The sequence below is a fragment of the Astatotilapia calliptera genome, chromosome 18 (assembly GCF_900246225.1).
Source record: "Astatotilapia calliptera chromosome 18, fAstCal1.2, whole genome shotgun sequence".
NCBI classification, from domain to species: Eukaryota; Metazoa; Chordata; class Actinopteri; order Cichliformes; family Cichlidae; genus Astatotilapia; species Astatotilapia calliptera.
This window is the reverse complement of record NC_039319.1, coordinates 5,225,853-5,249,819: the sequence shown is the minus strand read 5'-3', so window position 1 is coordinate 5,249,819 and position 23,967 is coordinate 5,225,853. Positions and strand designations below refer to the sequence as shown.

The window sequence follows — 23,967 nt, the reverse complement described above, 5'->3', positions numbered from 1 at the left end:
TCGACTCCTAGCAGACTGCAGTGGATGCTGTGTGGTCATAAAGAAAAGCTTTACCTCCACTGAAGGAGGGACGTAAATGTTTTGGGTGGGAAGGTGGGAACCCGACCCTCTACAGCAGGGGTGGGGAACTCCAGGCAACAAGAGCCGGTGTCCTGCAGGTTTTAGTTGTTTCCTTAATCCAACACAGCTGATTTAATTGGCTAAATTACCTCCTCAACAAGTTCTCCAGAAGCCTGGGAACAAACTAATCATTTGATTGAGGTGTGTTGACCCAGGGTGAGATCTAAAACCTGCAGCACACCAGCACTCAAGGCCTGGACTTCCCCACCCCTGATCTACAGCATTTACAACCGTGTGAAACGATCAATGTGGGAGCAACAGCAGTGATTGTAGAAGGAAAGTCAAACAATTTCAAAAATAAATGCACATCAACAAACTTTCTGCAAAGTCAGATTCTACCTGATTGACATGCAAACGATAAAGTAAAGAAGGGGAAAGTGATTAGTAGCTGCAATTATACCCGCGTGACGACCCACCCAGGACAAATTCACTGTTTCTAAAGTACACAGAGGTTGCACAATACATGCATTCAGTCAGATCTCTTTGTGCCGACTACTGTACTCTGAATGAGTGAAATCACTGAAGAAAAATTAAGACGGAGAAAAAGGACGAGATTAAGGATCCCCCTCTCCGACTTCTCTTCTCCTCCATCCATCCCTCCATTAATCCAGGATTAAAAACCCACCACCGGACACACAGCGGCATCCTGGGAGTCTTACGCCCACACACCCACAGTGCAAAAATGCAAACGCCCTCTCTGAAGAGACTTCAGGCAGTGACCGCTTCAAGAGTATTCAGTGATTTATTGGCAAAGGGAAATTTGATTGGAACAGGCAGAGCAAACATCCTTTGGTGCTGGACTCACACCACAGAGAGGCACATGCACATGTATCCTTGCACTGTCACATATTCGTGATTTCTGGGAGTTAGCTGCAGCACTGAGCTGCTGCGGCTAACGAGCTTGTTGATAGCAGTGGAAACGTCTTGATGCATTCTCAATCATCCAGGAAAGTCAATCTCCAAAAGCGGATTCTGATCAGCTGGACGTAGCGTTTTGTGGGAGAAACGTTTCGTCACTCGTACAGGTGACTTCTTCAGTCTCAGCTGACTGCAGGTTTCAATCTTATAAACAGTACATTTGCATAATGACTGAAACCAGCCCACTGAAGGAACAATGGGCTGGGAGGTCAGTTCCTTAATCTTAATTATGCAAATTCTCATGACCATCTACTTTACAGTCTTAATAATCTTATAGATCTGATAATTTTTTACTAGCCTATTGTTTGGTGGTTCCTTTCCTTAATTGTTTTATAATGCCACTTGCCTTACATCTGTCTCTTTACTCAGTCTTATGTTATTTATATGCAGTAGTTTTATGGCTACAGCCTCTATGCTTTTTCCATATAAAGGAAGATTTGCTTGCATGTTTCTATGATGAAAAAAAATCGAGCCATACATGCAAATCAGAGCAGAATCATAGACGGAAGAAGAGAAGTGAAAGCGGGAGCGGGTGACTCCAGATAGAGACGAGGGGCGTCACCCGCTGATTACACTGGAAGACAGTCTCCTAATGAGTCTTTGGTCTTAATCACTACCTTTCTTTGGTGTAGCATTTTATAAATTATGTCCTAGTTAAAGCAGGGCGCGGCTAGCTTGTGATCGATGAGTCACTGTTGTCTGGGGCTCCTCTCCAGCCCAACTAAAGGTCTAGTTCACAAATTTGTGGGTTATAGCAGAGTGGCTATGCTGCTTTATTTGAGCTATTCTAAGATGGATTTTATTGCAAATGTTCTGCTGTTTGTTCTTTTTGTTGCTGGGAACAGAACAGATGTCAATCATCTGTATTTATAATTCATCTGACTGGAGACGTGTCAGCTGTGAGTAACACATCTACAGATTTGGGGGGGTTTTCTCCTGGAAAGTATAATAATTCATCTCATGTCAAAGTTCAGCCAAAATACTGAGTGGGCGAAATCCACAGAGTAAAGCTGCTCCAGTGTCCCTGATATTGACTAAGTGCCGTGAGACCCAGCCAAGCGTCTCTTAAACTTAGATCTAAAGCCATCTGATGAGAGGTGTGCTGGCAGGCAGTGGGGTGGTGATGGTGGCGGTTACTGCTGTTGGGCGGGGAAGGTTGATGGTGGTTCCCTACCTGGTCGGCAAGTTTTCCCAGCCTGTGAGGCTACAGCAGCAAAGAGGGGGCGGAGGAGGAGGAAAGTGAAGGGGTAGAAGAGGAAGTAAAGAAGGAGGGAAGGTGGAGACAAAACCAAGTATGAGAAATGTGGGTGGGGTTACGCACAAAACAAGGAAGTAAGAAAAAAATGTCAAAAGGGTAAAACTCAGAAAACCAAAACAAGCAGTAAGAACAGAAAAGAGTCTTCAGCCAAATGTTAATCTGCTCATTTAAAGCTGCCAAACAAAGTTAAAGCTTACAGTAAGTTAGTGTGTGACGATTTCAGTGTTACGACTGTGTTAGCATGCGAGTCTGCAAATTAAACTCGCTGACGATTAAAAGGCTAAATTATATTAGAGTTTCATATCTCCCCATTAAGTCTGTAAAATCGTTATAATAACTTTTCTAACAATTCATTTAATTCCTGACGTGGCTGAAAGCTGCAAATCAGATCTGAAATGTAAAAGCAATGATCAGCTTGAAATGGAGGATGGTCCTGAACCTGAGACATACAGGAAATGAAAAACCGCTCTGCAGGTGAAGAGAATGACTTTTTGTTTTTTAGTGTCCAACCCTCCGACTGTTCCGGACGAACGCCGCGCATCTGCAAAAACGGCACATTCAGACGTTCTTGCATTGCGGTCCGAACGCTCTTACAGGCTTCAGCTGAGCAGGAGTTGCAGAAATCCTTCAAGTGATAAACGAAGCTGTGAACAAAACTGCACTTCAGCAGAGATCGGCTAGATTTGCTGACTGTTAAAAACTCGTTAAAGGCTGGATATCTGTGATCTTTTCTTGTGGGGAAATCAAACATCTTCGACTTGTTCTCGGTGTTTACCCAGCAGGCCTCGAAGAAACAACAGAAACACCGAGCACAGAAGAACTGCTGTTTCTGTTGCTCGACATCACACTTTGTAAAAATATAATTTTTCATCTCATCTGCTTGTTTACATCCACTTGTGATGAACATGAATGACCTGTTTTGGAAAAAGAAGAATAAGGTGCACAAGTTGAAGTTTACGAATTCCCGCCTGGGCCGTCCGTATCCAGTAAGGGTCCTGGGCTAGACCCCCCCATGTCTAACCAAGCCTACCTGAAGCAGTAAGTCATACCGGCTCAGATCAGGTGTTGAGGAGCCAGGGCACCCTGAGGAAGTGGCTACTGGAACAAGAAGGTATCACTGGGCAATAGACGTGTGTTGGAACGCTACTACACAAGTAACCCCAGCAGACGGCGTTAAATTGAATCTTTGATACCCAACAGAAGGGGTACAACAAACATGCTACGATGATATCATCACCCCCACCCCGAGATTGGGTACCAAGCCCCAAGTGATCGTTGAGTTACAGTAGGATAGGTTACCAATGCAGCACTACGGACAATACCTGCTAACCAGCTGATCTACGCTGCTGGAGGCTGAACTTGGCCTCTGCTTGAAGAGAAAGCGTTAGAAGGCAGGAGAAACCAGCTGTTCCACACAGTAGCAGGGAAATAATATGAGACAGAGCAATACTGGAAGAGCACAGGACAAGCTCAGTGGATCTAACCACAGCAACCACCCTGAAGAGGCTCTAGTAACCATCACAGTGGCACATATCAAAGAAAGGGACAGGCCCTGACCACCTACGTTGGTCCTGAGCTATAGCGGTTCTGCATAGACATAAACCCCCTCAATGAGATCATTAACAAGACTGACTACAGAGTGGAGCAGTTGTCAGCCATACAGATGACATGTACACATCGAGCTGTATGCTAAGAGTGAACGAGACCATCGATTCACACCACACATGATAACGAAGAGAGGGAAGATAGTCAGAACTGAGGGGAGTGAACTACCAGAAAGTGGTTAAAATAGTCCTTAGCAAGTCGCAACTCAACCAGACCGTGTGGTACCCATCAACAAGCTTTTGGCCAAAAAAGTTGGAGTAGATGTAAACTTCTGACCACATCTGTAGGTCTAAGACTCTTTAAGCTTCGCTCAGGGGCAAACACTAAGAGACAGATATTTTAAAATGCTGCATCTTCAGTCATCTCGACTCTTCTTTGGTTTCATTCTGATACTCAGATCTGGGACGCACCCAGTACCAAGGACAGTGGTGTAAACGTGCCGTTCACCAAAGATAGCTCAGAGCTTATTATTCAGACCTCACCATACAAGCAGTCCCACAGGTACTGTCATATAAGGAAAAACATGAAACACAGCAGTCGGATGAATAAACCAAATCAAGCCAAACAGCTTCCTCTGACTGGCTTTCCCAGAAGATCTCACTGGAGGTGATCAATCCGTATTACTGTAATCACTTTACAGTATTTTATACCAGACAACAGACTGAAGCACAGGATCAAACGTTCATATTCCATAAGTTTTGTTCTTTTTCAAATTTCCAAGTACGTGCGGCTGTGGCATAGATCCTCGACAGGTGAAAAACAGGAAAGCTCCACATACGTTCTTTGGCGTCTTTAGGAAAAGCTTCTTTAAGATATCAACCGTGCTTTGTACCACGGTGCCTGAAACGTGACGCACGTCTGCTGGTTTACTTCAGCTGGACTCAAACAGTTCAACATTTCTCCTACTCCATCCTGTCAAGGTGTAACGCATCAGACCGTCGTCTGCGCTTGTGATGGACTGACAGTGACGACCATCTGCTCAGCCGAATAACGGACAAAATCCTCCTTGTACCTCGTGGATTAAAGTAGACGAGCAGATATAACCACAGCCTCGGTTTAATGTGATTTATCTGCTGTTAAGTTGAATTTCCCTCATGTTCATCCGAGTAGGATAGAGTTAATGTCGTTGGAACAGATATTTGGGGGGGTTTCCACCCAGTTTCACACTTTTCTACTTAATGCATAATAATTTCTGATGTAGGGATCAGAGAACTGTGGTTAATGCCTTAAACGCAAGAATACCCTTGTATCATTAAATATGAAAGGATAAATTCTCTGATACCCTAAACTCTGCAAAATCTCAGGCTGCCTGATCTGCACATACCGCACTCATGTGATGAAGATGATGTAAATCTTCCTTTCTCAGTTACAAACTTCTAACAATGGAGTTTTTACATGTTTGAGTCCTCGTTTGAATCAGATCTTAGTTTTTGTTAATGAGAAACTTGTTTCACATGTACCCAAGCTGCAGATGCCACAGTGAGGGTTAAGGAATTCCTGGAATTCTTTCTTCAATACCGAATATTGAGCACAACCGCTAATAACATGCCTGTCCTACAAAAAAAAACCCAGCTAGGTTCTTAAACGTGACACCAAGAAATGCTCGAAGGCAAAGCAGAAGCAGGAAGTCGGACAGACCTGCAGGCAGATTGCCAGGTTGACCCTGCAGCCGAAGGAGGTGCTGACGGCTCGGGGGTGGAGTCCCAGGTCCTTGAAGAGTTTGGAGAAGGACTGCGTCAGGGCTATCCTGGGACGCTCCTCTGCTACAACCACGCAGGTCCTCACTCGAGACAAGTCCAGCCCTCGAGCCTGACGGGACAGAAAGGATTTCACAGTCAGAAGGTTTGTCGGTCGTTAAATTCAACCAAGGTTTCCGTGAGACGGAGCCGCCCGCACCGCTTTACCTTCAGCGAGTCCGTCTGCAGGCCGAGGCCTTTGGTGCAGAGCTCCATGACGCTGTAGGAGCAGAAGGTGTCGCGAACTTTGTACTGACTGACGGCTGACAGCCAGAGAGCCGGGTTCACTTCCAGCTCGGACGGAGGGATCAGGATGGACTGGTGACCTGAGTACACACTGCAGAGAGGAGAGCGCCGAGTACGGCGAGGCTGCACGGTTACATGATTAAAGAGCTACAAACATGTCAGTCATGAATACAAAGGAAAACACAAACTAGTGATTATTAATTATACTGAAACTTAAAGAGCAGAGAAAACAGAAACAACCTGGTCATATAAAAGCCTCAAACAGGAACATTCAGAAAGTAAGAAATGCTAAAAACTTCCATTTTAGCTCTAAATAAGAACTAGGAACTACGATTGCCGACCTGCAAAGGCACCAGAGGACAAAGCCCAGGCCGCAGTACGGGTCCAAGCAGATGGCGACCTCTCTGGACGGGTAAAGCTCACACTGCAGCTTGATGGAGCGGCAGAAGGCACTGGTGGCTGTGTGAGACATCTGCAGGAGAAAATCTCACATGAAAATCTTCTTCTTTGTCAGTGCACTTTTTACTAAAAAAAAATTATGAAAGTAGGCTTGAAAACTCTGTGCTGTTTATTTGTTTCAGTCAGTGGAGACCTGTGGAGATCGTCTCTGTGCTGCTGGGAGGTTTTTCAAGCAAAACTGAGAATCGGCTGTGGGGTTTTCAACTTGGAGCAAAGAAAATCCAAAGGATTGAGACAAACCTCTTTCACTGGTTGAGATAAAAATGATTAATTCACTTTTAGTTCATTAATTAGCATAACAACAGTCTGGAGGCGGCAGTGGCCACGTGAACTGGCGGTCTTGTTTGCGCCCATTGTGTTTCGGCACCAGTTGCATCGTTAATATCCCGGCTTTGACTGATTTGCTCATTAAGCACAGTGGTTAAACATAATGGACGGGAAATTTAGCAGCACACGAGAAAATACGCTGACATTGTTTCCTCCTGTCCTGCTCTTTTTGTCATTCTGATTAGTGTGTTTTTCTCAAAGAATTCATTAATGAGGGGTGTGTGTGTGTGTGTGTGTGTGTGTGTGTGTGTGTGTGTGTGTGTGTGTGTGTGTGTGTGTGTGTGTGTGTGTGTGTGTGTGTGTGTGTGTGTGTGTTGCATACACTCACAGCTGGTGTGAACAGTATGAAAATTAGCATTTGTGGCAAACTGAGCACAAAACAACGAGCAGAAAAGAAACAAAGACACGATCGCACCATGTGAAGCTGTGTGAAAGTAAGAAGTGGAGGTTTGGTTTCAGGTAGGAAGGTTGGTGGTTTGATGCCTGGCTCCTCTAGTGTCCTTGGGCAAACTAATGAAGTTGCGTAAGTACTTGTCCAAAAATATAGCTGCAGCAGTGTCAATCGTTACTTCAGCCGTGTTGATGATTCAAGGAGAATCGAGCTTACCTCCACCATGGAGGTCAGGAGGACTCATTACCTTTTGGAGATAATCAGGATCTCATGTCTTTATTTCTTTACAACAGCAAGAGAGCAAAATTTGACATTATGTGTCATTTCATCACAAACGTGTCAATAGATAGATATGTTCCTAGTGATCGGAGGACTTAGATCCCAGACACAAGCAGCAGGAGTGAGCTTCCTCTGGACTCTCTCTTAGAGACGGGTGAGGAGCTCAGTCACTTGGGAGGGGCATCGAGAGAAGCTGCTTGAGGAGGGTTCAGACCTCTGATTAGGATCGCTCCTGCATGAACTGTTTCAGGCATGTCCCGCTAGCAGGAGTCCTCGGGGTAGACCCAGGACAAGCTGGAGAGGTTTATATTTCTCAGCTGGGACTGTGGACGTTATCTGGACTATCTTATCAGGAAAAGCCGTCTAATTAAATGATTTTGTTAGTTTGTGACATTTTCTGATATTCTTTTCAATCAGCAAAACTTTAGGAGACGAAAAGTTTACAAGATAACTTCTTTTACTGCTTTAGTTTCTTTCGATTTTATGGAAACAGATTTTTAAGTTTACGTTCTCTCTCTGTGAGCATCCGCAGGCAGATTAGAGGCCAAACAGGAAAATGACTTCACTTTCACTCAGACGCGCACACCAGATGAACAGCAGCAACGAGCTGAGCACAGGATGGAGGTTTGTTTTACTGCAGTGAATCAATAATCACTTTAATCTTTAAAATGTCACCACCATCTATCTGCTCCCCTCGAACAGACTTCCAGGCTCTGCTGCACAAAAACACGTCAGCACTTCCTCCTGTTTTAAGCTTTTCTTCAGCACCACACGAATAATAACAGAGTAAAAATCTCTTCTTGATAGAAGAAGAGTTTCAAAATAAAAGTCTCTGGCTCTCCTCCAAACCATGTGTTTTTTCTGCTGGGAATAACTGGAGCTATGCTGCTAATGTGGATAAACAACATTAAATGTCATCATTAGCTGTGTGTTGGTGTAGTGTGTGTGAGTGTGTGCTTACTTTGACTCCAGCGAGCATGCCGGTGGTGGAGACACTGAAGTCCAGGTAGGCCAGGGTGTCGGGGTTGGACGGTTTATACAGCAGAGGAGGTTTCTTCTTTGGCAAATCGTCTAAAGGAAACAATCAATTTTCTCACGTCAGAGATGATGAATTATAAAATACACAGCTTAGTGTTAGTTTTATTACTCAGTCACTGTTTTTTTATTCACATTGATCACCTGTTCATTAACCAAACTGTGTTTAATCACTTGCAGGGTGCCCTCAAAAAACAAATCGCCTACCTGTGTCCATGACAGGAGGCCAGGTCCGGACATCCACGGCCGCCGAGGCTTCTTTGGACCTCAGCAGTTTAGTGATGACCTGCGTGGTCATCACGCACACCGACCGGCTCACCTGCACGATTCAGCGCGCACAGATCATTCATAAAAAACAGATCAGCAGTAACTGAACGACTCCAACAGTGCGGAGAAATAATCGCTCCTCAGCTCAGCTTTACCTCCCGTTATTCACACGATTCATCTGTTCACTTTTTCTTGGGCTGGTTTAATAATAATAATCTTATTATAATGATCACAGTGTACGTATGCACGTCTGTCCTCTAACTCCTCCGAAACCTGGAATATAAACTGCCAAAGGTGCCAGGATATCAACGTCTATGTAGCTTTTGGAAATCATTTTTATAACACTCAAATTAAACGGATTATGTCCACGTCACAACTATTTCGTTGGCATTAAGTCTACGTTACGACTTTTAAGTTCCCGCCTGAAATGCACTCCTGGGCTTTTCAAAGTAAAACAACAGCTTTCCCAGAATTTTATGTTTTTAAGGTCGTAAAGTTCTGGAGTGAGAATCTCAGGAATGAATATAGTAAATATTAAAAGTTTTCAGTTTTAAGTTATTGTGACTACGTCATCTAAGAAATCAATATCTTTTATATTTACAGACACAGAAAAGTAGATTTGTAGGTAATTTGGCCTTTACTTAAATGAACAACTGTCTGTGTGTTTCTTTTATCTTTTTAAACCCTCGCCTACATCCACATGTCAGGTTTTCTTAGAAATACCTGCATCTGCTAAGAATAAACTGCTGAAGCTGTCAAAATATTCTCATTAATTTTTAAATTAAGAAAACAGGAAGTGAGGTGTAGAGGGGGCGGTGACTTGCACCTACATGATCATTCACGTTTTTCTCAAATACTTTAACCACAGAGTAGTGATTAGAGCCGTCACAGTGTTGGTTTACCTCCACGATCATCTTGACGGTGGGCAGCGTGGTGGCGATGTTTTGCGGGTGAGGCGGCCGCACCGTGATTGGCACACAGCCGGCGTAAAGGCAGCCATAAAACGCCACGATGAGGTCGATTCCTGGGAGAGGATGTAGAGATGAGAGAAGAAATAAGAGGGGGTGAATTTGGAAAACTTAAATTAGTTACAGGTATTAAGGTGCCGTATACTGAGCGATGGACCCTCGGGGCCGTTAATTGAATGCAGCTTTAAGAAAATCTGATCGTGTCGGGTTGTTTTTCCTGCACGGCTGCGTCTGTCCTACTGTGATGGACACGGCGCGCTGTGTCTCAGAGGGTAATTACACTTCCTGCGTCCTCCTTGTTTTTCCCCGCGGCGCTCTCTTCGATCTAACCGAACTCACTGAACATGTTTGCCGCGTCCTTCATTCCTCATTTTAAAACATCCCAAGTTTGTCCTTGTTAAACGTCAACAATTTAAAGGATCGTTAAAAAAGTCGCATTTAACCCATTTTAGTACAAGTCGTTCTCTAGAAACTTCATCCATCCTTTCATTTCTTTTGCTTGTATAGGGCAGTCACTGAAAGTATAATAAGGTTATCCACTCAAACACTTTATATGTTGTCATAATTACAATGACGGTTTTTCACTCGATGCCCAAATAATTATTATTTTCCATCGTCCCAAAGAAGCACTGTGGAAGTGTAACTTCGGCTTGTGGGAAATCAAACATGCATCATTTTCACATTTTTTTTCAATTAATAAAAAACGAGCACTGCTACATTAGTGAATGAGTAATAATAATTGTAAGATATAATGCATAGGCACAAGGGGCAATTTTATACATAAGTCTGTTTATTTTAATACTTTCTGAACATTTGTCAGACTCTGTTTAAAAACTTCTACTTATTTTTTTTCAATGCACAACTTTTAGCATCAGATAATTTTACAGAATGAATGCTGGTTACAGCCTGTGTGGTATTATGTGTGTCCTGTAGTTGCATTTAAAATCATTTTCATTTATTCATCTGCACTCTGTGTTTTTTGAACTTCAGTTAAACAGAAGGGAAGAAAAAATGCATTCAAATGAAAGATGGTTTGATTTTTAAATTAATAGATGCTCATTTAAAATCATTAAAAACAGATTCCAAATGACAATTTCCGTTATAAAGTAAATATTAATAAACATTAACATAAGCACTGGTCTAAATTATTATTTTTGGCATTTTTGTCTTTTCTTTCTAATTTTTAATTGTTTTTAATAATAAAAAAAAGGTCCAATCTGCTGTTTTGGACCAATCAGCAATCACAGCAATAAAAGACAACTGTAGGTCAAAGATTCAAAAACTAAAATGATTAATGTGTAACCTTCAGTTCTCTAAAACCGTTTCCTAAGTCTGTCTGCATCGATTTGTTCATTTACCCAATATATTCGTCATAGAGGGTCGGGGCTCATATTGCTCCCGTTATGTAACAATAGCTGAGTCTGTGTGTGGCTCCGAATCCAGGTACATCTGTCCATGTAGTACATTAATATTAATCAGGACACTTTTCCAAGCTTTTTTTTTTTCCTGGTTCAGATCAGCTTTTATTTTGAAAATTTGAGGGATTTCAGTAAATCTATGACATCCTGCAGTGTCACCGCAGAGACACAAGTACAGCAAGCTGACCTGCTGTCAGTGTTTACCTGGAGGGTAGACCAGTGCAACGTGGTCTCCATCCTGCAGGTGGCCCCGTTCAGCCAGCATGGCGGCGATCTTCTCTGCTCTCTTGTGCAGCTGAACACAAGTCAGAGAGCTGGCTATCGTACCCTGGGGGAGGGGACACACACAGAAGATTGACACATGCAATCAGCAGCGTGCATCAGTAAGTGTCATGTCACATTTTCCGTTGCAGCATCTCAGCGGTGAACAGCTGTAAACAACCCGGCGGATCCTATTGCCATTATGCAAACTAACAGTGGTGAACACCTCCCAGCCCGGATTCTTTTTCTTCAGCCAACACAGAGCAGAAAGAAAGACCTGCATCTTCTTTTCATTTCTGCCTCCCTTTAAAAGCACACGCACTGCTTCAAACAGCCCAACTGATTCCTGTTAAAGCTCCTTCCCATGTAATACATACACGTCACCTATACTTCAGCACCTTAAGTCATTTTCTAGATTATTTAGGAGTTCTATATCATAACATATGATTTATATCACGCTTTAAAGCAAACCTTTGAGGCAAAAAAACAGAATAATGTAGATTTAATATTTTAAAGCTTTAAAATATTATTATTTAAACAAACTATGAAGCTCTGTCTGCCAAGACTGAGAAAGATAAGCCATTTCTGAACACCCCTGCTGACCTTATCATACTATTTTTGGTAAGATTCTATAAAATCAATATCATCTCATACAGTGTGAGTGTGTGTGTGTGTACTGTGAGGACTCACCCTGGAGTTGAGGAGTGTGTACAGGACGTGGTCTGGAGTGGTCTGGGCTCTCCATTGTAACACCTCAGACAGGAAGAGGAACTAAAAGACACAATCAGTAAAAACAATGAGATTATAAATTGTAACCATAAATAATAACCATGAAATATCCAGCAGAGCAGCACTCGACATTCTTTCTGAATTTTCAATCTGAGAAATGGATTGAAGGAATCATTCTAGTCTCTTTGAAACCCAAAAACATAACAAAAACAGTGTACGCTCAGATCATCTGTGCTGAAGGTGACCGGGGTCGGGCTGGAGACGTGCGGGATGCTAGCAGAAGTATCGGAGCTGCTGCTGCAGCAGAGAACCACCTCTGATGGTCCTTGGTGGAAACGACTGGACAGAGACACCGGGATGGCAGGGATGGAAGCACCCGGGTCTCGCAGCTGTTTCAGTTCATTTCAAGTAAATGCAAATCCCAACAACAGTGTGAAGGTGCAGACCTACAACATTAGAGGGAAAACCCCTCCAATCACACAATCCTCTACTAGCAAGCACCAATCACAGCAGGAAGGAAAACCTCCACATGGCCTGTCCTCAGTCCCAATACGCCCCCTACTGAACATGTTTGGTACATACTTCATCAGAGGCAGCCAAACTAACGACCACTGCATAACTGTGAGTTGCATTTATTCAGGAATGGAGAGCAGCTCCGGTTAACAGCAATAACAACAGATGCCATGTGCAACCCAACATGACATGTGCGGTCCAGGTTTAGACAGACGACTGCTTGCATCACTTGTATTAAACATCTGTCATACACATATATTATAGTGTCAGTCTATCAAGTTGTTACATATGTTAGAGGTCTGGCAAATGCATGTTTTTTTTATTAATGGAAACTCACTGCATGTCTTTTTTTAAGACAATATTTAATTTACTAGAAACTCTGAATGCACCCCAGTGACCCCAGACCTGCAGCTGGAAGGACCGATGCTTTAAAAATGCAACAGAGTTCAAAAAGGTTTTTGAATCAAATTGAGTGAACGTACAAGTGGCATACAAACAGCCAAAGTCAGCTGCAAAACTGTCTAAATCTCAGCTCGTGAACAGGTGATCAGCTGACTTGAACATCTTAAAATGTGCATGAAGATGCCCGTGAATAAAACGGGAGATTGGAAGAACTTTTCTCAGTTATCACCACCAGTAAATTCTTTAAATGGCAGTATTTTTACAGCTAAAATATCACCACAGTTTATCACGCGAGCACGTTTTCTTAGAAACGAGCCCTGTGACGGCAACCAATAATGGCAAAAACTCTGCTCCCAATATGTTTTACAGCGTTGGAGCTCTGCTGAGACGCAGACCGAATGCTGATGAAGTATCCTGATAAAATGAGATCTTGGCAGCTCAGTGACTCGACAGCGTGCGGGGAAATTAAGGTGATGCACTTAATTTGTCAGAGAAATACGGAGGAAGGAGGGCGATGTTAGTGGAAAGGCAACAAGATCTTCATTCTTCACAAAAACAGAGACAAAAAGCGAGCGTGATGGAAATTACAGCTGGGAGGAGAGAACGCCTCGAGACAGGGCGAGTTTGTTTCTGGGCTCATGAATTTTTCAAGATTTGCTGCTGGAGTGAAAGTCATGCCTGTTGAGCTTTGCTCTGCCAGAGAACATCACTTTATATGTGTGTGTCTGTGTGTGTGTTCATGCTGCCAGACGCTTTGGTGACAGATGAGAATTTGGCTTTCAGACTCTTAATCCTTCGACCGTAAAAACAAATGAACCTCTGCACCGCACCGTGTCCGTCACATCTGGGAAGAGGCCGGGTGCGCTTGATTTGTACTGCAAATTTCACCGACTGGGACCAGCTACACAACACTGAATTACACTGCTACAGAAGCTTTAATGGTATGTAAACTGTTGCTCCTGCAGCTGCAGAAGAGGAGACGAGGTTTTTTCCTCATCGACAGAGCCCACGGAGGTTTGCTCGTGGACACTTTTTCAGCTGTGAGGAAAGAATACGGCACGCACTGAAATAAAGGAGAAGCATTCTGGTAAGATTTCAGAGACCCTGAGATCCAAATCCCAGATGAGCCCCACTCTGTTCACACCCTGAATACAAAATAGATCAGCCACATTTGAAATTTATTAGGACCAGTGAATTAAAAGTAACACATATTTTGCTCTCTGGAGACTCTAGTGATGAACCTGCTGATTTAGAGAGAGAGAGAGACAGTTGAAGGAAGATGTTTTTTTAAAGCCTAATCAGGTGCTGATTGGAGCAGATGATTATTGATTGAAACTAACCCGAGCGGACAATCCAGAGGAGGTAACAGCTACTAACCTGCTGTACGGGCTGTGTGTTTACCTTCTCGTACCCACAGGATCTCTCCCACCTTTCTGCTTAGCAAATGAGGATAATCATTACAAAGTCTGAATAATCTTTAATTATAACTTCAAAGCTGTGCGCCACCTCAAAGAAAAGCACTTCATTATAACGCTGTATATCAGTAATTAGGACATCTTTAATAATGCCAGCAACCTTTATGATAGCAACAACGTTTTTAAAAATGTAATAATTTGTAGCAAAACTTCAGAATGTGGTAACAATGAGTTCTGTCTCAGCCCCCCCATCATCCATATGTGACTGAGACTAGGGCTGTTCGATATAACGATATATATCGGATGACGATATAAAAACGTCCATCGTTTCATTTTACGCTATCGTTTGTTTCGTGCTGTCGCAAAATAAACTGTTTACGGCAATATTTTTTCACCGTTTTGATGGACACTGTAGTGGCTATATTCATTTCTTAAAGTTCTCTCTTTCTCTTATATTTAATATAACCACACTACAGACGGACAAGCGCCTGTTTTTATGCGTTGTCGTTAGCAACAACGACGGTAACACCTTCGCGTGTCCGCTTGTTTATGTTCCACATAAACCTTTCACAATAAAGCTCAAGATCCTGTTGAGACTTTTCAAAATAAACTGAATCACGTGAAAGAGCAGATTATTTACGGATGAGAAGTAAAAAAGAGCCGCCAGGTGCTAAAAAATAAACCTTAGACTCAAACGTTAGAACAGGCCTTTCCCCGCAGCACACCGTGTAATAAATACTCACAAAGAAAACAGCGGCCGTTACAACTTATGTCTAAAGATGTATAGTTTCATGCATCGGTTAAAACACTCGACTCCAGCTACATGACGCGCAGCTGGAAACACTTCCCGCAAGTCGAGCTGCCCGAGATTCACAGAGTTTACAGAAAATGTTACATTTTTGTGATTACCCGGAGGGACACGGGGAGAACATGCAAACCACACGGAAAGGCCAGATGTGCATCAAACCCAGTGCCGCCGCGCTGCCCATCTATTAGAATATCTATAGAATCTATAGATATATGAAAAAATAGCAACAGCACTATCAACTAACAGACGCTCACTTTGAGTTCAGGTTTGGTCTCCACCGACTCCTGAAGGCGTCTGTCCTCTGATGAACCTCAGAGATAAACCTCGGTGGGTTTATCTCAGCGTGTCTGCTCGAGCAGAGGTTGTTAAAGCAAATCCGCAGACATAAATATGATGAATCCTTTCGAATAACAGTAAAATGTATCTCGTGTGTGAAAGTAAAATCCATGTGTGTGATTAATGCTGCTTTCTTGTGGTTTTTAATGTAAGCTGTGAGCAGATTAATGCCTCACTTATCAAAACTGTTAATTTAAACGACTCTTCAAACACTGCGGTACGACCCACAGCGTTCTGCTGCTGAAACCATCGCTCAGCTCCAAGTTTCCAGTTTCGATATTATAACCCTCAGAGTCTGGCTGACGAAAGATGGCGTCATCTGCTCGCCACCAGCTTCACGCATGGCAGACCTCGAGGGGGTGCAAAGATTTAAAGGAGGTCTCTCTGCTCTGATGAAAACATCACTCAGCTGCTTGTGGGCTCAGCTCTGAGCTTTCATGAAACTTTCATAACAGCAAATTAGAGTTTGCTTCCGTTCCAGCTCCCTCATACGTTGCCATCTGCTGCGTGGTGAAATGTCCTAAACACCTTGCAGCTCCGTGGCTGCACGTGTATTAACGAGGGGGATCCAAACGTTTGCTTTACACAAGCGGGCTTTGTGCTTAACCTTCAGGAGGAGGGTAAAGTTGTTTGTTGCTGTTTGTAAAAGATGCTTTGGCCTGCAGTTAAACCCGAAGCCTGGAAGAACTGGAACCTGCCTGCAGATAAAGCTCGTGTTATCTGTGAGAGAGGGGGCTGGCATGCTAAACAGCGACACAAAGAGCTTCTGTCTGCAGATACAAATCTGGTCTCGTATTGTAGCATTTTATCAGCATGTGAGCGAGGGTGCCGAATTCTCGGGCTAAAACACCGAGTTGCTCAGTTGTATCTGATGTCATTATCAGAGAGGACAATCGCTTCAATGAAACACGACACAGCAGCCACCTGGCCGGTATTACATCACTTGGATGAAGAAAACTGCTAAACCCTTCTAGTGGCATCTGTTGCACTGCGCCGACTACGAAGCTAGAAAACTGTTTGTATGGTGGTCTGAAGTGAGATATTACATTTTTCCTCTTAGGCTATGTTGAATTTAATGCCAAGGGATCATTTTGAGGTAAAGATGCAAAGACCTTCAGGCAGGATCAAAGCCTCAAACAGCCAAACAACTTTAAAACAACCCAACAACTTTGGGTTCTGTTATGTGTGATTTTATGAGGCTGTATCTTTGCACATTTACCACCAGCACGGGCATTGCTATAGACCAGGCAGTAAGACAAGGTGTTACCCTGACCACCGAACCCTAAAATCCCAAAACATCACAGGCATCTGGGGGATGTGCCAGAGAGTTTGATCCACAGGAGCCAAAGGACCTGCTGCCAGTGTCCCAGTCACACAACACAGGACACAGCCAGCGGTCCCACATCCGTTCCCTGAAGGGTAAAAGGTGTTTCACAGCACAATGTTAGGCAGGTGTTTTTAATTATGTGGCTAACATGTGCACAGTGTATGCACAGCATTCAAAACAAGCCTGTCGTAGTTTTCAATTCCACTTAAGAGCTATTATGTTTTTAAAAAATCTTTTGGCATTAGAACCTGGAAATAAAAGCTCCTTTTTGGATATTACTGAATTATGGTGACCATTGTATGTGTGAATGCTGAAATCAGCATTTGCCACAGATTTTATTCACTTTGATTGTTAGGGTCTGCAAAAAGAAGCCTGAGTTATTAGAAAAATAGAAACACTTGAAACTTGCTGATAGAATTCTTGCAAAGAAGGACACCCCCCTCCTTTTTTCCCCAGTGGCTCTAATCCTCTTCCATAAGTTACAGTTTCTTCTTTGTGTTTGTTTGTTTTTTTCATGCTGCTTTATGGAAACAGCCGTAATGAAATAATAATTTTCCATGAAGTCATGAGACAAGCAGTCCTGTCTACAGAGGCTGAGCTCATCCCAGTGTGAGCGTTTAGTGCTCAGTCAACCATCGCCGGGCAAATCAACGTTATTAGAAGAGGAATGTGAGAAGACACTCGTAGTGAATCATATTTTACTCTCTATGAAGTTACACAGAAAACATTTTAATAAATACAGGAAGTTGGGGTTGTTTCACTCATCCGCACAGAGGGCCTGGTTTTCAGTGGGATGGACATGGAGGGAGGAAGTGGGGTAAAGTGGAGCGATGAATGAATGAGCGGATCAGACAACAAATGTCCCAATAAACACAATGATGATGAGGCCAAGCAGCAGCAGTAAACACAAACCCTACGTCCTGATCCTTCTCTAGAGTAAAGATGGCGTCACCCTCAGCACGCTTCAGGATTTTCACAGTAAAAACTAAAACACAAACACACTCTTCAAATTAAACCTGCCTTCAAAACATCAATCAACGCATTTAAAGCAAATATGTAACCCGTTCCTGGATTATTCTGCAGTCGAGCCGAGCCGCAGTTTGTGTCCCAGTCTGAGCGGATCATCACTGCTGGGATCATCCCAGTTTCATTTGTCATTACTTTGTGAACTGTCTTATTTTAGCAGAGTTTCCTAAGTGGCAGAACAGAAATCTGGATGTTTTAGGAACATACGGGAAACTGCTGATTTGAGATTAAATATATTTAAATTGTGAGAAGAAAAATTACAAAAAAAGTTAGAATTTGATGTGAATCAATTGTTAGTGCATAGCTTCTCAATAAGCAGCCTTAACCAACCAAGAACTCAAGGCACTAGTGTTTCTGTATCTGTGGAAAACGCCTCTATGCTGGTGCTCCTCCTGCGTATGGACGCCTGTTAACTTATCTGTGGTCTTCTCGGTTTAACTTGTGCAAACGCTGTGCAACGACCGTGCAGTGAAGAAACAAAAAGAAAAGCTTGTGTTTTAATGTCGGCTTCACTTCTCCTCACCTCGACAGTCGTCGATAGGTGTCGTAACCTTTGAATACAGCTGTATCTACACACACTACAGGAGACATCTCATCTGTTTGTCGGCATCCAAACACACATGCGGCATGTTGAGAGCGAGGCTGAGGCTGCAGCAGCCTCCCAGCGCGCTGCGGTGGAGGTGGTGGTTGTTATTATTTAGGGCCTGTCTCTTTTCATCAGAGTCTACAGAGTGTGCGTTCTCTGCTGCCGGCTGCCTGACTGACAGTGTTGGGGAGTAACGGAATACATGTACCGCCGTTACGTATTTAAAATACAAGATATGAGTAACTGTATTCCGTTACAGTTACCGTTTAAAAAGGTGGTATTCAGAATACAGTTACTTTGTTGAAATAAATGGATTACACTGCGGTACTTTCCTGTTTCATATTGTCGCGGGTCAGGACTGTTTGGGTTTGTTTGACAGCTACGTTCTTTCGTTCCAGGCGGCAGCGTTACGGTTGCCATGGTTACAGGGTGACGCTCTCTCTCTCTGCGACTGTGTGTTTCCTGGGTGAGAGAGCGCCTTTTTGTTGTTGTTGTTGTGCTAAGCTAACAGGCAGAATGCTACAAGCATAGCTCTAAAGAATGCAGCATCATGGGCAGTGTAGTCCGTGTTGCAGGGAGAATGGACTGCCATACACGTTATGTGTCTGTGAGCGCGAGGAGGGAGAAAAAGGCGAGTGGAAAGGTACGAGTTGTCATCGAGCAAAAACGGGAGCTGGAAGCATGTAAATATAATAATAACCACTGCAGCCAAGAAGAGAGCCTGACGAGCCCAGTTGTAAGTAAGCTATTAAGACTCGACTGTACACCGTGTTCGTGTTTTCCTCCGAAAACAATAAGTTCCGTTGGAGCAGCCTTTCAACGCCTCTCTGTCTCTCGCAAGAAAAGTTGACCCACACAACAAAGTAAAGTTATTTTTCGGCTACGAGCCGACAGGGACCCCGCCGTATTAGTCAGAGGTCCCTTTACTACAGTTCGGAGTCGCGGACCTTCAGTAATAGTAATAAATCACACAGCAATAGTACATTCACGTTGTTGTAAAAAGCACGATAATATATTAAGTAATCCAAAGTATTCAGAATACGTTACTCTCATTGAGTAACGTAATGGAATACGTTACAGAATACATTTTGGGGCATGTATTCTGTAACGGAATACATTTTAAAAGTAACCTTCCCAACACTGCTGACTGATGACATTTTCAGCACGAGAGACGAGAGGAAAATCGCTTCTGTCAGTAAGGCACACCACCTCCTGCTATTCATCACTCCTAATCTCTCCGTCTCTCTACTGTGTATTTAAATCACCTCATTTTGTCTCATCTGTGTTTTCTTTTGGTTTCCTTATTTACTTTTGTGCATGCTGCCCGCTTTCTGTTCTTGCATAACACTGAGTTTTTCTGTACAGATGCTTAAACATACCAGGCAAAAAAAAAAGATGATAAAAAAATCCCATGTTTGCTTTTTTTAAGCCCCAAAACTCATCATTCTTCTGTGGATCCACCAGGAATATAAAAAATTTGGCTTTTCTTAAAAATACAATAAAATAAAAATCTAAGACAACTTAAGCGTGCCGAGTTATACTAACTAATTATTCAGTGAGAATGACTAACATGAACTTAATGTCTTATGCCAAAGGAAAACAGTTAAATGCAGTTTATATAACCTGAGTCCTTTTGTTCATGAGGACAGTTCTCCTCTCCTCCAAGAGGCTTCTTCAGTTGTTCGTGTAGAGTCCCAGGTATTTAACCACAAGTGGGGGTTTCCCTATAAGTGTGGTGCTGATGCTAAAGTTGGAAGAGAAAAACTAATTTTGCTCCTTAGCAAGGTTTTTTCTTTCCCCAACTTGCCTGATGAGTCCTAAATCTTGTCCTCTATTCAGTAATTTAAAATATTTTAAAATAATGTTTCCCACTTTTCAATGCATCCATATTGGCCCCTCCCTACCTGTGCGACTGACTCCACACTGACACTCCCACTCGCTCCCTTAGGTCTTTGTCTTCTGCTCACCGCCCCGTCTCGCCATTATGGGGAACAGAGCTCTCGGCCGCTCTGCTAGCCGGCTCCAAAGTTCACTTCTGATATAAGTAATACAGGATCTCTTCCCTTATTCAAGTCAAGCAGAGCCAGCTCAGCCGGACGAGCCTCAGCCGTACATCTGCGCAGCGTTAAAGGAACGCTGCTTTTATTAACATCTGGGCACCGACCCGGAACACGAACACTCACCGGGAGTTATTCAGCGCTGCAGGAGCCTCAGTCATGGTGGCCAACAACAGCTAAACCTTAACATTTTTGTCAGCTACGCAAACACTGGAAACCACATCGCACAGCCTCAACAAAATGACTGGAATGACTGAAATAACAATCACAGCACAAGCAGAGTTAAACATTAATAGTCCCACGGGGCACTGCGAGGCTTTGCCAATGCAAAGTGTTCTGTACTTCAAAAAACAAGCCATGAATTATTAAAAGGAAACAAGTACGCACAAACACACTCCTCAGTCTGTTGGATGAAGGTAAGGATAACTCAACATAACTCAGTAAGCTTCAAAAACTAGCACAACTAAGTTAATTAGACCAATTAAATTAGGCGAGAGTTGTTTACAGTGCTTTACACGGCAGACAAGGACTCCATTAAGGTACCATTAACACTTTCTGTTGAGTGAGTTATTAATGAGAATAAGTCGTAATGGAGTAAGCCATGAAATGAAGCCAGATGCCTAATTATGTGTACTTTGTGTGTGTAATGTTTATGATGATGGCGATGATGCAGAAAACCAGCAGACCCCCCTCTCACACACACCTTCCTTGCCTGGTCATTGTCTTCGATCTGACCCAGATCCCTGCCGCTGGCCTGGGCGATCCTCTTTCCCGACACCAGATTCCCGACCATCACAGACGCAGGACCGATCTCTGGAGGAGGAGCAGGGAGACGGGGACGAGAGCTCGGTATGAACAAGAAATTGTTGCACGCAGAATCAAGCCGCCCATTCAGCAAATACAATAAACGGATTCTACATTTTTATCTGACTACAGTCAACGATAGTTAAAAAACATTACTGGTATAAATGCAAAAATACGGATTGAATTGTCACGGCAGGAAACGCACAGCTGTCAACAATGGCTGCGATGTAATCGAGCGCCGCACAGGGCCGTGACAGACCGACTGTGAGTCAGCACGCACAACATCAGGACCCTGGAAGTGGGGCGGCCAAATTGAGAAGCTGATTTTTTAAATTTGTGCTTTCTTGGAACATTTTTGTCTTCGATTCTCTTTTCTTTGTTTGGGTCGTTCCATCTAAACTCCGGTTGACACCTCTGCTTGCCTGAGCTGGAAACGGTGAACACATCCAATCACTGAAGCCAGCGTTCGGCTATTTTATCAGAAGTCACATTCACATACAGTGACATGCTGCCCATCATTTCAAGCTCAGATGAGGAGGCAGGAGGGGTTGTGATGTTTCACACTGATTTGAGTCACGCAGATTTAGTGAGTGAAACAGCTTAGAAAGCTTACTGGTTTCTTTAAAGCACTCCTTTCCCACAAAAGTAATCCTGCGTGTGTAAAAACTCCACTTAAGGACATCTAGTGTGTTTATATGTGACATCAAGTTGTTCTATAAGCTATAAGAGCCTCTATAACGAGGATCCCTTAACTGTGCTCCCACGTATTCGCTCGTCCTCGTACTGTACCTGGCTGCTTCTGCCGGGGTTTGGGCAGGTTCGTTACGCAGGTGTGCGGACACATGAGCACGTTGCAGGGGTGCAGCGCCCCCTCCAGGAAGAGCTGCTTGGTCTCGGACAGGTGGATGCCACCCAGTGGAGTCTTGGGCAGAGTGTTGGAGGGGACCAGAGCCAGGCAGTACACCCCCACCTGGTGGATACCGTCTATCGCCTGGAAGACATCGTGTTGGGAGAGGTATGCTTAGATTTATAGATGAAACAATGTATCGAAGGTAATAACTAAGATAATAAATCATATTATTATGCTGTTGCTTTGATTACTATAATATTAGTGTTTGATCGTTTTTTGCTCCATCGTTTCATCTCAGCTTCTTTTGAAATCGCTGATTGCTTCTGCAACCCGACAAACCAAATGGAAAAACACGCGGGCGGAATCTGCAGCGGTGAAGGAATAAAGAGAAATGGTTTTACTGCAGCAGTTAAAACTCCAGACGGCTTTTATAGCTTTGCCACAGTCGCCACGCTGGCTCAGAGACTGTGAGCTCAGGTTTTATCTATACAGTATGAATGCATAATATAGTATCACAAGCTGTGTGTGTGTTTATATGACTCTGGGAGTGAAGGAGGCTGTGAGAGCTGTTTTGTCACTTCAGCAAGTGGGCTGTTAAAATGTGTCTGCTGTGTTAAAGGACCAGGCTGGTTCTATTCTGCAGTTTTCCAGCTTCTGATGAAAAGACAAAAAGACAAGTTGTGTTAGATTTTTAGATTTTGAACTCCAAAATCCTACGTTGGCTCGTTTTCAAGTTATCGCATTCACAAACTTGGGTGTCCACACTACCGAACCCAGTGGGTTGACGACAATATCCCATCAGTCATTCATGGCTAATGGTAAAAACAGCTCACAGATACTTTTTGACAACAGAATTCTCAGAATTACAGGTTAAAAAGTACTCAGTAACTCTTTGAGGTTATTTAACAGAAAAAATGTTGTCATCAGACAGAAATGAGCTTCACTAAGTCGTCTAATTTTACCAGAGTCCTTCCACAAAGTTTTACAGTCTGCTCCAGAGTAAACACACATGGACACTTCTCACACATCATTGTCAGCTGAGGTTAACAGTGTACTGTCAGTGTACGTGGATATATACACTTTTAGTGGGAGTGGGTCTAGTCCGGAGTCACTTTGCTGTCTGAGTACACTCACTACAGATGAATGGTGTCCCGAGCTTTTCAAGTATATTTAAATAGGTGAATTATCTAATCAATGCTCTACCGACCATATTGTTTTTTTATTGATAATTGTTGATATTATTTAAAATCAGTATATACAATTTTTTTCTTTCTTTCTTTTACACAAACATGTAAAAGAACATAACATGCCGGTTAGCCACATGGGGTACAGATGCAATTAGGCAGTCTAAATAAAAGGTTTGTTCTATAGCAGGGGTGGGGGAACTCCAGGCCTCGCGGGCCTGCAGGCTTTAGATGTGTCCTTGATCCAACACAGCTGATTTAAATGACTAAATTACCTCCTCAACATGTCTTGAAGTTCTCCAGAGTCCTGGTAATGAACTAATCCTTTGATTCAGGTGTGTTGACCCAGGGTGAGATGTAAGACCTGCAGGACACCGGCACTCGAGGCCTGAAGTTCCCCACCCCTGCTCTATAGCAACCACCATAGCTAGGATTATACGCTCTTCTTTTCCAAATTTGCTTCTAAATCTGTCAGAGATGACTCATTTTTAGTCGTGTCAACTCTCTCAACAGTTCTTTGTTGTACAATGGAAAACTGGCATCACAGGGATTAAGTCCTGCTAGTTTACTTCATGTTACAGTAGCTCTCTCAATAGCAACCAGTGTAAAACTGAACTGAACTGAATAAATATCCCTGCAGAT

General features: G+C 43.2%; 1 protein-coding gene across 7 annotated transcripts in view; it reads right to left on the bottom strand.

The window, feature by feature from the left end:
- Positions 1-23,967, bottom strand: part of LOC113009931 (disco-interacting protein 2 homolog C) — a 226,316-nt gene that overhangs the window by 6,497 nt on the left and 195,852 nt on the right. For 4 of the 7 annotated variants that reach the window (XM_026148599.1, XM_026148603.1, XM_026148605.1 and 1 more), the window contains 11 exons: positions 22,081-22,282; positions 21,191-21,300; positions 11,979-12,059; positions 11,232-11,355; positions 9,544-9,665; positions 8,582-8,693; positions 8,301-8,410; positions 6,225-6,355; positions 5,806-5,974; positions 5,540-5,710; positions 2,213-2,242 (listed from right to left, as the gene is read on the bottom strand). In XM_026148599.1, coding sequence (XP_026004384.1) covers positions 2,213-2,242; positions 5,540-5,710; positions 5,806-5,974; positions 6,225-6,355; positions 8,301-8,410; positions 8,582-8,693; positions 9,544-9,665; positions 11,232-11,355; positions 11,979-12,059; positions 21,191-21,300; positions 22,081-22,282 — 1,362 coding nt within the window. The remainder of the gene's footprint in view (positions 1-2,212; positions 2,243-5,539; positions 5,711-5,805; positions 5,975-6,224; positions 6,356-8,300; positions 8,411-8,581; positions 8,694-9,543; positions 9,666-11,231; positions 11,356-11,978; positions 12,060-21,190; positions 21,301-22,080; positions 22,283-23,967) is intronic. The other 3 variants (XM_026148601.1, XM_026148604.1, XM_026148600.1) reach the window with 2 other exon arrangements.